General features: G+C 40.1%; 1 protein-coding gene across 3 annotated transcripts in view; it reads right to left on the reverse strand.

Moving 5' to 3' along the window:
- The window catches only part of CACNA2D1 (calcium voltage-gated channel auxiliary subunit alpha2delta 1), a 531,008-nt gene that overhangs the window by 95,353 nt on the left and 418,646 nt on the right, over nucleotides 1-17,009 (reverse strand). For all 3 annotated transcript variants that reach the window (XM_067468854.1, XM_067468853.1, XM_067468852.1), the window contains exon 13: nucleotides 11,488-11,598. In XM_067468854.1, the coding sequence (XP_067324955.1) occupies nucleotides 11,488-11,598 (111 nt within the window). The remainder of the gene's footprint in view (nucleotides 1-11,487; nucleotides 11,599-17,009) is intronic.

Raw genomic sequence — 17,009 nt, forward strand, 5'->3', positions numbered from 1 at the left:
GAGGGCTATCAAAGTGCCCAGCCAGCCACCATCATGCCACATCAGAAGTCCACAAGTCAGTACTTCTGGTGGAGAAAAATATATGAGCTTTCTTTCCAACACTAATTTAATATACTGTTTAAATTGGAGATTTCTCTCTGCTTCTTTCATTAATCCATTTCAGTCAGCTGTTTGCAATAACCTTTAAATCAATCATTGTTAATAATGCGTGGGCAACATCTATGAATCAAAATAAGTCTCAAATAGCCCATGCCAATGTCAAATAAAAGAGAACATTATGACAGTTCACAGAATAAATGTGACAGGTAAAATTACTTTTCAGCCAAGGTATATCCAATTTTTATTAGTAGTTTTCACTTTCTAATTATATCTGGCATATCAACTAATAATGTATTTGATTTTCCACACTAGCACTTCTAGCTATGTGTAGGAAGGTGAATTTCAGAAGGTTATGGCTAGACAAAGAATCCATAACCATCACCTCCCATTATACCACCCAATGTCACCCAGTGCAACTCATGGTATCACCTCCATGGACCACCTCCCACACTGGACTGTACCATATATTGCAGCTAAAGTACCAGAAAATTGATAAAATCAGGGAATTTTAAAAACAGAAGAAATGAAAATAATATTGTGTGCTTGCTAATGTGTGCAGATGAAATAATGTCATTCAAAGCACCAATGTAATTGGATAAAATGACATCTTTGCATTAGAAAGTTCGAAAAGTACATTTTTGCCTTGAATAAGGTACATGTAAGTTGGGCTTCCAAAATGTTTTTGTGTTTATATCTAACTACAGGTATTTATTTAAAAAAAAATCTCTGTTGAAACACTGCACATTTTATAGACAGTCATTTTATAGTCACATACTGTGAAAGTGTCACCCAGTGCAGTATGCATTCCTCGTGTCCCATTCCCCACCCCCACCCCCACAGTCAGGGCTTTAGCCAAGTTGAGGGGTGGGGTCAGGGATTCAACTCCCCCCCCCCTTAAATGTTTCAGGTTAAAAAAACCTTGTTTACTCATGAATTTTAACTGGTTAACCAAATTCCCATGATAAATCTACAGTATGAGAAGCAAAAAATTAAACAAGTATCTCCAGAACTGCAAGCACTATCTCAAGCAATTTGTAACAATTTATTCACACTGTCATTACTTGCAGCAATAGCTAGTATAGTGCAAGCAACCAAATTGGCCCACCCATAACTGGCAGGCAAAGCCTACGGCAATGGGGGAGGGAATCTGAGAGCCTTCACGAAGGGGACCAGACTTTGATGGAAGCAGCTGATGGATTCAGGGGCGGAACTGCAGACTATTTAAGGCTGTTTCACCCCCGCTGTGCTCTTTGCTTCAGCATGAGCTAGGAGGCAAGTTCCTAATGGGAAATTAGTCCTTTCCCTTCTTGCTTCCTCCCCTCCCCTTTTCCTGATAGTAGGGTTCCCATTGCTATGCCTTTGCCGCAGGGATTCACCCTACAATTTGGGCAGTTTCTGCCTTGGCATTTATTGGCAGGGATTTCCCAGCAGAGCATAAGGGCTGGGCTGGAGGTTTGGGTAGCTGTATTAAGCAGAGTTCACCTTCTGGGTTGTTGGAAACAACAATCTTCTCAAGCCTGCACTAGTTATTTGATATGTATATAATTGCTTACTGTATTGTATATGCATGTATTGGTATGCAATTTTAGTTTAAATGCAGACCACGTGAGCAAAACTGAGTTTGTTCAGGACTCTGTGCTGAGATACAAAAGAGACATGCACAAGAACTGGAAAAAGGGAGAAATCACCAAAGAAGAATTCATACAAATAGCCAACACTTGTAGGAAAAAGGTCCACAAGGCTAAAACACAAAACAAGCTCAGGGTTGCCAGGGACATTAAAAACAATAAAAAGGGATTCTTTTCTTATGTCAGTAGAAAAAGGAAAAACAAGGAGGCGATAGGGCCTCTTCGAGGAGAAGATGGGACAATGCTGACAGGGGATAGGGAAAAGGCAGAACTACTTAATACCTTTTTTGCCTCGGTCTTCTCACAAAAAGAAAGTCATCCTCAACCTCAGCAAGATGGAGTGGATGAGGGATTAGAGAACATCCAACTCCAAATTGGGAAACAAGTTGTACAGGAATACCTGGCCACTCTAAATGAGTTCAAGTCCCCAGGGCCAGATCCAGGAACTAGCGGAAGTCATTTCGGAACCATTGGCAACCATCTTTGAGAGTTCTTGGAGAACGGGAGAAGTTCCAGCAGATTGGAGGAGGGCCAATGTGGTCCCAATCTTCAAGAAGGGAAAAAAGGATGACCCAAACAACTACCGTCCGGTCAGCCTCACGTCGATACCGGGCAAGATGCTGGAAAAGATTGTTAAGGAGGTGGTCTGCAAACACTTAGAAACAAATGCGGTCATTGCTAATAGTCAACATGGATTTATCAAAAACAAGTCATGCCAGATTAATCTGATCTCTTTTTTCGAATAGGTTACAAGCTGGGTAGATGCGGGGAATGCCGTGGATGTAGCGTACCTGGATTTCAGTAAGGCCTTCGACAAGGTCCCCCATGACCTTCTGGCAAGGAAACTAGTCCAATGTGGGCTAGGCAAAACTACGGTGAGGTGGATCTGTAATTGGTTAAATGGACGAACCCAGTGGGTGCTCACCAATGCTTCCTCTTCATCTTGGAAGGAAGTGACGAGCAGAGTGCCGCAGGGTTCCGTCCTGGGCCTGGTCCTGTTCAACATCTTTATTAATGACTTAGATGAAGGGTTAGAAGGCAGGATCATCAAGTTTGCAGACGACACCAAATTGGGAGAGATAGCCAATACTCCAGAGGACAGGAGCAGAATTCAGAACGATCTTGACAGATTAGAGAGATGGGCCAAAACTAACAAAATGAAGTTCAATAGTGACAAATGCAAGATACTCCACTTTGGCAGGAAAAACGAAATGCAAAGATACAGAATGGGGGATGCCTGGCTTGAGAGCAGTATGTGTGAAAAAGATCTTGGAGTCCTCGTGGACAACAAGTTAAACATGAGCCAACAATGTGATGTGGCGGCAAAAAAAGCCAATGGGATTTTGGCCTGCATCAATAGGAGCATAGTGTCTAGATCTAGGGAAGTAATGCTACCTCTCTATTCTGCTTTGGTTAGACCACACCTGGAATATTGTGTCCAATTCTGGGCACCACAATTCAAGAGAGATATTGACAAGCTGGAATGTGTCCAGAGGAGAGCGACTAAAATGCTAAAGGGTCTGGAGAACAAGCCCTATGAGGAGCGGCTTAAGGAGCTGGGCATGTTTAGCCTGAAGAAGAGAAGGCTGAGAGGAGATATGATAGCCATGTATAAATATGTGAGAGGAAGCCACAGGGAGGAGGGAGCAAGCTTGTTTTCTGCTTCCCTGGAGACTAGGACGCGGAACAATGGCTTCAAACTACAAGAGAGGAGATTCCATCTGAACATGAGGAAGAACTTCCTGACTGTGAGAGCCGTTCAGCAGTGGAACTCTCTGCCCCGGAATGTGGTGGAGGCTCCTTCTTTGGAAGCTTTTAAACAGAGGATGGATGGCCATCTGTCAGGGGTGATTTGAATGCAATATTCCTGCTTCTTGGCAGGGGGTTGGACTGGATGGCTCTTCCAACTCTTTGATTCTATGATTTTATGATTCTATGACTCAGACTCCATTTTAGAAACAGTTCAGTTTAGACTTCAATAGGAACAGTATGCTGTACAGAAGCCATTAGACTCCATTGGACTTTCAGACTAGAAACAGAGACTCTATTAGACTCTCAGAATAGAGAGATGCTTTAGATTATGGACTATTGATTCTAAGAACGATTCCACAGATAATCTCCAAATATACTTGTAACTGGACTGATACGCAAAGTGCCTGTATGCTGAACACATGGTTTGTGAGTAAACCAACAATGTTACTTTTAAAGAAGTCTGGTTATTTTTGTCTCTTGAGAGCATAATTTGAACCAAGAGATTTTAGGGGAGAGCAGATGTTTTTGGGCAACTAAAAAGAACACTTCTGAAATTCTACTGAATATTAATATGGTTTTGTGCATTGGCATATCTTTGTACCTAACAGTTCAAAGACATGCCTAGTAGGCTTGTTTGGTCCACACACAAAAAAGGTTCAAAACTCGTTTTGGATGTAGTGGTTCGATTCTAAAGTCAATTCCAATTTTCACAGAAAAAAAAGTTCAAAACTTTTCGAAACTTCTGAGACTTCCAAATCCTTCCTTAATGGTTTGAAAGTGTTATTCCCTGTTTCATTGGGTGGTCTTTACTTTGAAAGTAGTTGCTTTACTCCAGAAAGGGTGAGGGAGCAAAGGGAGCAAAGTTTAAAAACGCTATGCAGACTTGAGCCAAGGACAGGGGAACGCTGAATCATTTTCCGAATCACCGTTTCATTACAGAAATGGTGGGAAAAGCTTCTGAAGAGCAAAGGGACTTCCAGTTTCCTTTTAACATCCGTTTAACATCTGAGAAACCTAATTGCTTTGCATGAATGCTGGTGAATACAATTTTCCCAAAATATTATGATGCTAACAGGACATACTTTTACCAAGAGGCTATGACATAAGTTTTCAAGAAGTTATGACTTCTAACAAGGTCATCCCTTTCCAAAGATCATAAAATCTGAAAAAGGTTATGAAGATTTCCATTTTCCAAAATGGGTTGCTTCAAGGGTTAGTCACATCCTGTAGCAAAGGAGGTTTGCCTCCCCCCCCCCTCCCACACCTTTAGAATAAACTCTTAATAAGTATTTGCCTGGGTGAGTCACATTCTCTCAACCTCAAGTCATGATTACTAGGCCACAGAGAAAGGTTGCAGACAACTCTTCCCTTTAAAATAATGCTTAATGAATTGTTATCTGGAGGGAGTCACACCCTCTCAGCCCCAGGAAAGCACAGTCAATTCCACTCATTAACTGTGTCATCACATACTGAAGCCTACATTTTGTTGCATGCCTCATGTTAGGAGTTCAGCTTTGCCTTATGTTAGGTTTAACTATTGCAATTATATTTGGGGGGAGGGGGAGCTCCCCTTTGTTTTAGGCCTCATGTTAGGCTTTAAGTTTTGCCATTTTATAGGGTGTTGTCCATCTTGTTCTAGACCTTGTGTTCAGCTTTATAGCCTTCGCTAGTATATTAGGAAACCTTCACTTGGATGTCTGTCTGCATTTTGTTCAGACCACATGTCAGGCTTCATGCCTTTGGGCTGTTTTTGCCTCAGGCTGGGGCCAATCTGGAGGGGGGCATGTGCTCTTCTCCAGTTTCTGCCTGGTTAGGCTCATGGCCTAACAAGCTAGAAGGCATCAGATCTGGTCTGTTCTGGAAGCCATGCAGTCATACAAACTTGCTGCAGAGAGCTCTAAAGGGGAGGAGCAGTTGATGGGAAATGAAGTTTCAGAGAGAAAAGCAAAGAAGGAACAAGAAACAAAGCTGTTGTGCTGAAAAAGGCTGTACCATGCAATAGATGAAGGAAATATCCAATTGTTTTGGAAGTTGTGGTGTGGACAAATAGGATTATTTCTTACATGGAGAGCTCCGTTGAGCAATTTCAGGAACCAGGCAGATATAGTATGAGAAGGACCCTTATGTTATATTTCCCAGAGTATCCAGAGAGTTAGGCCCAGCATACTACCTTCCTTTTGTATTTATCCATATTGGTCATTGTCTGAATAAGGTGCCATTGCAACTTGAAAAGTGATGTTGAATAACTAAAATTTAGTCTCATGAATTTGTGACTAAAATTTTGTATCATGGCTACTAATGGAATTAATTGGAAACTGAAATGTGTTCATTCTAGTGTTCACACTCTAACTTGCATTCTTGAGTGTCCACCAAAGTTTATCGATGGAGCCTTATCTCTGACAAAGTGTATTGGCACAGTTTTCAAGTGTTTCTAACAGACCTTCTGGTATTCTTTTGTAACTATACATTTCAGGTTTTTTAAGACTTGAAATTCTGTAACTAAAATATAAATGTGATTTAATTAAATCTATATAAAAATATAGAATGAACTGTAACATTTAAATTATTTTGTGTTATGGAACTACTCTTCATAATTTGCTAAAAAAAAGTTTAACCCCCCCCCCCCCCCCACACACACACACACACACCATTTTTTTTCTGGCTACGGACCTGTCCACAGTGACATTATTACTAGAATTATATGCTGTTAGAGCACCAAGATGGATTCCCTACAGTCTACCCTGGGACCACAAAGTACTCTGTCACCTCAAGTGTGGTGTATTACCCAAGTGTTTTTCTAGTTTTGAAAAAAACATACATAGCTCCATTAAAATATATCTGAAGAGAAACATCAACTTCTTCTTTTGTGGAAAAAGCACTACACACAATCATTCATGCATTATTCTTTGGTGACAACCATCCCAGGCTTCCCTTGTGGTCAAATAATCCAAGCAAAGCCACTGAGACTTACATATTTGGCTCTGCATATCCCCCATGTTTGTAAAAATGCTATTATCATATGCTGAATTCTATCCTCTTGCAGACTGCCAGGTATTCCCAATCCGCTCTACTGGGACTATTTCAGCTAATAGGACTCTATAAAGAGGAAAGCTTAATCAATCTATGTCATCCACCAGATGCTATGACATTACATGCACAACAAGCCATTAATTAAATAAATGTATGCATGAGAAGCAGCCAGGCTAGGCAATTATTCTTACAAGTAAATGTGTTTCCAAAAAATAATGGACAAATTGCATGAATTTTAATTTCAATTACAATGCACAGGTTTTCAGTGGCTTGTCTGACATTCTTCAAGCCAGTTGCCTTCTTAAGAACCAGTGACCTGTGATGTCATTATGATTGCTGTCTGTGACCACCAGTTTTATTGACAGCTTTTGACAGCTGTTCACACCACCAGTTCTACTGAGCCTGAGTTGATGTTTTTATATGTGATGGGTTTTATTTTATTGTATTTATATTGTGCTTCATTTTAATGTTTTTTTTAGGTACTGTAAGCTGCCCTGAGTCCCTTCGGGGAGATGGTGGTGGGATATAAGAATAAAGTTGTTGTTGTTGTTGTTGTTGTTGTTGTTATGCTCCAGACCAAGGGGGAGGGGAAAGGCAACTACTTACCAATCAGCATGTAGAACGGGGACAACGGGGGTGACTTAGCTTCCCAGATGACCTTAGATGGCTGAATCCATCATAGTTCATAAACAAACAAAACAAAATTTTAAAAAATGCCCCTAATGTTCTCCCTGACCAATCTTTGTCATATTTTACGTTACATGGAGAAGCTTTTTCAAATAGTCAGTTTCTTGATTTGTTTTTTTAGAAATAGAGTCCAAAAGGGCCAGGGGACTGAAAACATAGTGCAAATGATCGTATGCTCTCTGGAAGCATCTGGGGGTAAAAATAGTGGCCTCTGGATAGCTGAGAGGATACAGAAAGACTCCCAGAGTTATACATTACCCTCAGCTCCAGGAAAAAGATGGGAGGGCACTCCTTACTACATACCACCAGTGGTTTTTGCTCAACTTCAACAACATGGTGTTTGTATCTATTCTTTCTTTCTTCTTGGGTAGTAAATATATCCTCCAAATCACCAGAGCACTTCAAATTCTTAATCCGACTGAGTACATCAAGGATATGAGAAAGGTTGCATTACTGGAACAGTTTTTGTTGACCTTACAGCAGCCTATGATACGGTACAACATAGGAAAATGCTGCAGAAAGTCTACCTTATTACCCGAGACTATTTCACAAAAACTATCCAGACTCTCCTAGAAAACTGTAGCTTTTATGTGGAGTTTTAAGGCAGGAAAAGTAGATGGAGGAGGCAAAAGAATGGCTTACCCCAAGGCTGCGTTCTTGCACCGACCTTGTTTAATATCTTTACTAACAATCAGCCACAATCACCACTCACAAAGAGCTTTATATATGCTGATGACCTTGGCCTAACAACACAAGCAAAAGACTTTGAAACAGTTGAAATCCAACTTACTAATGCATTGAAAGATCTCTCCAGCTACTGCAAAGATAACCACCTGAAGCCTAACCCTGCCAACAAACAAGTGTGTGTTTTCCATCTACGCAACTGTGAAGCCAATAGGAAACTGAAAGTCACCTGGAAAGGTGAAGAACTTGAACGTTGTTTCCATCCTAAATATCTTGGTGTCACATTAGATCAAACACTTGTTGTTGTTCATTCGTTCAGTCATCTCCGACTCTTCGTGACCTCATGGACCAGCCCACGCCAGAGCTCCCTGTCGGCCGTCACCACCCCCAGCTCCTAGATCAAACACTAGCATATAGGAAACACTGCTTGAACACCAAGCACAAAGTAGCTGCACGCAATAACATCCTGCGAAAACTTACCGGCAGCACATGGGGTGCAGACCCAAAATTAATAAGAACATCAGCCCTGCCCTTGTCTTACTCAACTGCCGAGTATGCCTGCCCGTTTGGCATAGATCTGCCCATGCAAAGCAGGTGAACATAGCATTGAATGAAGCATGCAGAACAATCACAAACCTACGCCTGTTGATAAACCTACACCTGTCTTAAACCTACACCTGTTGATAAACTACAAGCTAGCTGGCATTGCCCCTCCTGATGTGCAATGGGAAGTTGCTGCTAAATGTGAGAGAAATAAGGTTGAACACTGTGAAACTATCCACTACATGGCTACCAGCCTCCTCCCAGTAGACTCAAATCAAGGAAAAGCTTTATGAGAATTACCACTCCTCTTGGCATCCCTCCAGCAACAGCAAGAGTATCACTCTGGGCATCTAAACCAGGAAATCCCAATTGGATGCCCCCCCCCCCATGCGGGTCTTCCTCCAGGGGCAAACCAAGAATGGGAAACTTGGAAGTCCCTGAATAGACTCAAGCAGAGTGGGCAGATTAAAAAACAACCTGACAAAATGGCACTACCTAAAAGAATCCCATACCTTGTGTGACTGTGGAGCAGAACAGATAACTCTACATCTGTATGCTTGTCCACTGTGTTCTGCCTCATGTACAGAGGAGGAATTATTGGAGGCTACAGGCAATACAGTTGTTGTTGCCCATTTTGGTCAAGATATATTTAGCCACCTGCGCACCTTCTATTTTTATCAGTTTTATACTAATTTATGCAATGCTTTTGATACAAAATAAATAAAAACCAGAGCACCTGACCCTTAATCGCTTTGCCATGTAATGTGGTTTACACCTAGGCATCCATATGCACATTATGGGTTCTCAGAGTATCCCCAATTTTGCTTATCTTAGGCTGGATCTACACTGTCATATAATCTAGTATCTTATCTAGATTATCTGCTATGAACTGGATTATATGAATCTACATTGCAGTATAATCCAGTTCAAAGCATATAATCTGGGATCGAAAATTATTGTTGTTGTTGTTGCTGCTGTTTATTTATACCCTGCTTTTTCTCTCCACAAGGGGACTCAAAGTGGCTTATATTAAAAGGATAGTATTCAGAACAACTGTAGCCAGTTATAGTTGGGAACCAGCCCAACTGTCCTCACTGTCCCTAAATCAGGGATATTTTGAATTCTATGGCAGAATTTGGAATGTTTCGACTTTGGGTAGCATAGGGCAAGGTGGCATTGCCCTCTGTTGCCATGGATCTGAAGGAGTCATTGATGTATAAGATTTTGTAAATGCTATATGTGACTGTAGGTTCCATCTGTAAAGCATATGCAGCCAAAGGTGTAGTTACAGGAGGCAGCTACTATAGCTAGGAGAACGATTCCCACACTTAAACTTCCTAAACAAACAACAGTCTTGCACTCTCACTTGCAACAAAGAGATAAGTTGGTGCTGCTAGAGCACATCTCAGCAAGAGCTAAAGACATCAGAAGAAGAAATGAAAAAGTCCAATATATTCCTGATTGTTTGTCTAGTCATAGACAACCAATCAAAATGTTTTAGGTAAGCATAGACCAATGAAGAAGACAACATGTTAACACCAAACAAAATGTGCCTTTTGGATTTCTGTAAAACAGTAAAACCCCATGGCCCTATTGTGGGGGTGCAGTAGTTCTTTTATGTGTAGTGCACAATCTACCACCATTTGCATGGCCAGAAAATAAATGCTAATCTTCAAAGAGATTCAACTCGTTGGTGTGTTTCTTCTGCTTCATCCTCCTAGGTAAGAAGGGGACTCCTGAGAATGAGCAGTACATGCCCCTTCACTTTGGTGCTGAAACCTGGAAATAGGAGGACGAGCAGTTTGGGACATGCTGCAATATTTGCTATCCAAGGAGGAAAAAACAAACTCAGTGAGAGACAAAGAACTGAGAAAGATTATATAGTGATTTCCTTTGCTCCGGCACTTATGGGACTGATACTTGAATATAGCTTATTTTATACCTGCAGCTTCTGCTGCATTTTATGAAATTTTAAATCAATAAGAGTTTATATGACGTTTTATGTAAAAATTGTTGTGTAAACTTGTATTGTCATTGTTTTATATGCTTATGTATTTCTGTATTTTGTGTGTGTTGCACTTATGACTACTTTTGTGAGCTGCCCTGAGTCCTTTTGGGGAGATGGTGGTGGGATATAATAATAAAGTGTATTATTATTATTTGAAACACAACAAGATTAGTACACAGCAAACAAGATCACTCTGCTTGCTGCTGTATTGGATCATATGTTGGACACTTCCCAAGTGTCTAGGACTGTGTGATGTATCGGCAAATAATGTGTGCAGATCCGAGTAGGGTGGCCTTTTGCAGCTGACAGATTTAGTCAGACCCAGTTCCCATGTCTAGAAACAAAGATAGGTATAAATAAGAGTGTTTGTATCCTATCCGCAGGGCTTAGATAGTATGGAGGGTTGTAAAGATTATTTGAAAGTGTTCTCATATTTGATCAGAAGGAAGATTTTGATGTGCTAAGATACCACACTGACAAGACTTTTCACCCTTGAATGAGTGTGAATGTTTGTATGGACAATGCTGGGTGCATTCCACAAACAAACCTTCCTTCAGGAGTTATTTAGGATAGCGTAAAGTTACAAACAGCAATGTTGTCTGCATTGTAAGAAGAAAAAACACACAAAACAAAACCTCACACAAATGGAAAAAGTAAATTTAAATCATTGATAAAAGTTTCAATTGATCACTCACTCTAAGCATGAATGAATGGGCAAAGCTTTACTATAGCAAACATGAACCCATTTACTGTTCACAGTGACTGGAAATGACAGGTCTTCAAGATCTTATGTAGACACAGATCTTTCCAACTCCTAGTTCTTAGAGTCTCTAACTGGAAGAAGGTATGAATACAATTGCGTGTCCCATTTCAGATTCTGGTTTTGGCCCGCTTTAATGGGTTGTGTAGAACTGCCCTAGAGGGTTTTGTAGAGCTTTTAAAACTGACATAAAACCTGCATTTTCTTTACTTTGGTTCCATATACAGACACAAATTTCTAATTATGGCAATAAAAAGGAAACCAGTTAGTAAAATGTTTATATAAATTAATCTTACTTTTTTTTCCACGTTGTATTTATCGAAGATCTCTTGTGCTTTTTCTTCTCCACCATCAGTGAATAACATTATAATCTTGTTGCAGTTGGCTCTGAAGACACTGTGATTGTGCTGGAAAAGATATGCCTCAGTTATTGCACTTTATGGTTCAATGTATGCAACAGGGCGGCACAGCTTTCAAAACCCTTTTTCTTTTTTTCTAACAGATGCTGTTCATAAACTTTGTTAGCTTACCGTGAATGTTCCCAATGTAAAACTAGTAAGTGTGTTTTTCAATATGTTAAATTTAAAAGTTTTGAATTTTGCTATTATGTTAACAAAACTCTTGATTAATACCAGTTGATCAACTCATTCTTCAATTGTCTATGCATTTTTAACAATTAAAGGTAAATAAAGAAACTTTAAACTATTATATTAGTAAAAGCAATGCTATGATTTTGATTTTCAAATAAAACATTCATGCTGAAATAATGTATCTGCACTGCTTTGGAGTTCTGGTATTAAAGAAATGAAGGTAAGAAAATACTTAATAAATAATGTAAAGATGTTGTAACTTTGCTTTGATGCAAATTCAACACACAAGTGCCGTAAGCATATAAACAGCACAAAACACTCTGTGCAATGAGCTTCTTCAAAATAATCATTTGGATGAACATGACTCTAGACTGAAGAGTTGTACCTAGTATTATCTTCAAAGCAATTGCTGGTCATGTGACACAAATGTAAAAACAAATACCTAACTGGGCACTAACTGGACTTTATTGTTGGAACTACTGCTCCTGATGGTCCACAATTCACACTTGTTCTGCAGCAATGCAATATTAAATTAATGTATTGTCGAAGGCTTTCATGGCTGGAACCACTAAGTTGTAGATTTTTTCGGGCTATATGGCCATGTTCTAGAGGCATTCTCTCCTGACATTTTGCCTGCATCTATGGCAAGCATCCTCAGAGGTTGTGAGGTCTCTACAACAACCCAATATTAAATTAATGTTTATGTTCATATAACAAACTATTGTTGAACTTAATTTTTGTCTAGGTTTCTGCAGCCATAAGGAGGAGATTGGAAATATCTTGTTCCATTTTACATTTCATGCAACTCATCATGTTGCCTAAATTCTAAACTCTGGTTATTCCTAGTCATGGTTAGTACATTTGATAAATCACATAGGCCAGCACACATTTCAGTGCCTCCAATGTTAGCCCTGTCTTTGATCTTTTGATTCCAAAAATGGCACTACCTTTCCCTTATCAGCTCTAGTTTCTGAGATACAAGAACACATGCCATCTACCAGTTTCCAATTGCTTGCTCATTCCAATTGCTTGCATCATCATAACCATAGGTTAAAAAAACTAGAGCAGATACAGTCTATCCAATGCAATTTTCTGAATATGTGCCCCAAATAACCACAGAAATGTTAGCGTCAGCAGAAGTATTGTAAAAACTCAGAATAATGGACTCTGGAGTCACCTGGTAAAAAGCAGGTTCAGTTTTACTTAAGCAGTTCCAAACACAGCCAACACCATAAGCGAGCAGACGTGAAGTAAGCAGAACAAAGGAAGTTGGAAACGAAAACAAAAACTGCAACTGGCTAGCAGATATCAGACACTCCCTAAAAAATTTTCACAGCTAGACACTCAGAGGTCACATTCTCACAGCCTTCTATGTAAACATACATCCTGGCAATACAATCTTATTGCAACCACATTTCTACTACATGAAATTACATTTAAACATACATCATACATGAAAAATACACATTGACAAGAAATAGATTTAAAAATCAAGACACTAAAAAAAATGTTGGGTTGTGTTATGGTTTGTAATGGTTCGTTTCCTCACACCACATGTATCACTAATGGAAGTTTGTCTGGAGTCAAACAGCATGGTAAGCTGAAGTTAATCAGAAATTGCAGCAAAAACATCCAAGGCTTTCCTTGTGGTCACACTAAAAGTGGAGGATAAGAGCACACAAGCCAAAGGGTTGAGTTTAGGTTCATACTTAAAATGCTAATTCATATTTCTTTTTAAATAGTTTTTGCTCATAAAGAGATTTTTGGATGCTCCTTTCCAGTTAACTTTTCTGCACCTCAGTCCTAGATTTCTAAAGTATCTCAGAAAGTTTATACATACCTCATGTATTCATGATCAATGGCTTTTGTACTAGTTACCGAGGGCAGCCAGGAAAATACTATCTCATAGATAAAGTAGAAGTGATTGCACCGAGTCAAACATGGGATGGAAATGTTACCATGCAGAAGCTGCTTACTCCTTCCAGTAGGCAAGGGTTGCCACTTATATGACCTCCTGAGGTACTGAACATGGCATCTAAATATTGGAAGTGATGCCTACAGTAGCAGAACCATATGGCAGTCAATGCATCCAGTAGCTTGAACCTGGTTTTACCCAATTGCTTAGATGCTTCAGAGGGAGATAAAGTGAACACTGAAAGAAGAAAGCAGCCCTTCATCTGAAATCTTGATTTTTCCTCAACTTCCTTCTGAGAAAGAAGCTAAAACACTGAAATTTCAAGTTAAATCCTGAAACATATCTATTACATGGATGCATGAAGACTTTGCCATCTACCAGTAAAATCAAAACCTTGTTAAAGAACCTTGTAAAGCAAAAGAGTAAGGGAATTCATAACAAGGCAATCTGAAATTGATTTGAAAGCACAGTAGGCTTAAAGGTGACTTGGAGGCAGCTTCCTCCTCCAGCAATGACTACTAAAATTAAATTGAGCTGCTACAGCAAAAGGTTATTATTCCAATTGTGGTTTTTATCAGCACATGGGGGGATAATAGGTAGCAAAATGACTCACAAACAACTTTATCCCCTTTAAACTTACCAATTCTATTTAAATGACTTATTAAAAATACTTATTTCATTCCCTAGTATATTTAGAAAGCAATTTCCTTCTAGATGTGAAGAAAATAACTCTCCTTTAATGTATAAGGATGACTAAAATAAATAGAAGCTATAGTGCTTTGCATTTATGTTTATTACAAGATATTTAGGACATTTGAAAACCATTTGGCATCTAAGAGAATTGAAAGGGCAGTACTGTATTGTTTGATCAAAAATGTACATGCAGAAGTTGCAATTTGTCTTTGGGCCCTTCCACACAGCCATATAATCCAGAATAGCTTCTTTGAACTGAGTTATCTGAGCCTACACTGCCATATATTCCAGTAAAAGCAGAAAATGTGGGATTTTATTCAGATGTGTGGAATGGGCCTGAACCTTGTTAAACACGATAACCTTAAAACTACTCAGTGAACTTTGTTGTCTTTTCCACTGTAGCACATATAAAGAAGTCCATGCTGCCCGTAGTGATGGGGAAAGTTACTTATTGACTTGAACTCACAGAATTTCCCCATGACTACTGACCATGCTGAGCCAGGATACTTATAACCGGCTTTGTGCTGGTCAGTGACCATAACACAGTTTTTATCATGTTTAAGTATTGTATTTGCTTTGTTAACTGCTCTGAGTCACTCTGAGGGCTGAGAAGAGCAGTATACAAATACAATAAATAAATAAATAAATAAATAAATAAATAAATAAATTTTGTATTGTATTGTATTGTATTGTATTGACCGTGCTGGGTTGTATTGTATTGACCATGCTAGCTCTGCTGTCTATACTTTTTTTTTTCATTTGACAGTAGCCTGGACCCTTTCCAGTCAGGTTTTCGCCGGGGCCATGGGACGGAGACAGTCCTGGTTGCCATTACGGATGAACTCCGTCGCCAGTCTGACAATGGTGGATCCGCTCTATTGGTACTTCTCGACCTTACAGCAGCGTTTGACACCGTCGAATATGATCTAATGATTCACCGTCTTGCCATGGCCGGAGTTCGCGGTCAGGCTCTTAATTGGTTCAACTCATTTCTCCGGAACCAGAGTCAACGCGTGGAGTACATGGATCAAGTCTCCGATAGATCCCCCTCCTATGTGGTGTCCCCCAAGGAACAATTCTCTCTCCTCCTCTCTTCAACATCTACGTTAGAGCCCTTGCTAATTTGGCTCGGAGTTTCGGCTTGGACTGCTACCAATATGTGGACGGCACCCAACTCCTTCTGCGCCTGGAGCCTGGAGCAACGTCAATTCCAGACAATTTCACCCAATGTCTGGAGGCTCTGTCAAACTGGCTATGTGCTAGCAGACTGAAGGTGAACCCGGCAAAGACTGAGATTCTCTGGCATGGCCGCACGACAGGTTTGACTCATCCATTACCCACCTTCGATGGTGCCGCCCTATCTCCATCGACCACTTTTAAGAGCTTAGGTGTCGTCCTGGATTCGCAGCTGACAAAATGGAAGCTCAGGTCACTGCTGCCAGCAAACAGGCCTTTTTCCATCTACGACAAGCGAGGCAACTGGCACCCTACCTATCTGACGAGGCTCTGGCAACTGTCATCCATGCCACGGTCATGTCTAGGCTGGACTATTCCAACGCCCTGTATGTGGGCCTTTTTATGTCTGCGACCCGAAAGCTCCGTATTGTTCAGAATGTGGCAGCCATGTTACTCACAAGAACGCCCATGAAATGCCATATAACACCAGTGCTGCAACATTTACATTGGCTTCCAACTGAGTACCATGGCCTGTATAAGATGTTAGTTCTGACCTTTAAAATTCTTGGCCAGGGTCCATCGTACCATAGGGACCGCCTCTCCTTCTCCCATCATCGGAGGCCGCAACGACCAGCCCAACGCAACTTACTCTATATACAGGGTCCTAGAGAAGCGCACTTGGAAAGTACCAGACGCAGGGCTTTTTCTATTTCTGCCCCTGCCTTATGGAATTCCTTGCCGCCCTATATGAGAGCCATGCGTGACTTAGGGCCTTTTACTCTAGCACTTAAGACCTGGCTTTTTACTAGAGCATTCGATCACTGTTAATTTTTAATTTCTGTATGTATGTATTTTATCTTTTACAATTTAGCTGTAAATCACCTAGAGCATTCTCGGATGGAGGGCGATTAATAAGTAATTAAATATGATGATGATAAAAAAATATGATGATGATAATGATGATGATGATGATCATGTACCCTGCAGTCCTATTTACACTTGCCTAATATTCTTATGTCACCAGATCCCGTCTGATCTTGAAAGCTAAGCACACTGACCTATGGTTAATACTTGGATGGGAGATGGCCAATGATTCTCAGTTGCTGTAGCCTATATTTCAGAGGAAGAAACTGTCAAAATCACCTCTGCATATTCTTGACTTAATTAACCTTATGAAATTCTTGTGGTTGCCATAAGTCAACAGATGACCTGAAGGCATATACATGAACCATCTCCACTACAGTTGATGAATCAACATACCAGGATATCACCTTCAATAATCTTTTAATGTTGTCTATACCTCTGACCAAATTTTAATATCACTTGTTTATACTTACATACTAGTATTTACACTTAAGTACATATAGAAACATTTCTGTTAATGACATCTACTCTCGACCCCATCATTATTGGCTTGTTTCTATAAAGCAATTGTATTTTGCTA

Source organism: Anolis sagrei, chromosome 5, assembly GCF_037176765.1.
Source record: "Anolis sagrei isolate rAnoSag1 chromosome 5, rAnoSag1.mat, whole genome shotgun sequence".
Taxonomy (NCBI): domain Eukaryota; kingdom Metazoa; phylum Chordata; class Lepidosauria; order Squamata; family Dactyloidae; genus Anolis; species Anolis sagrei.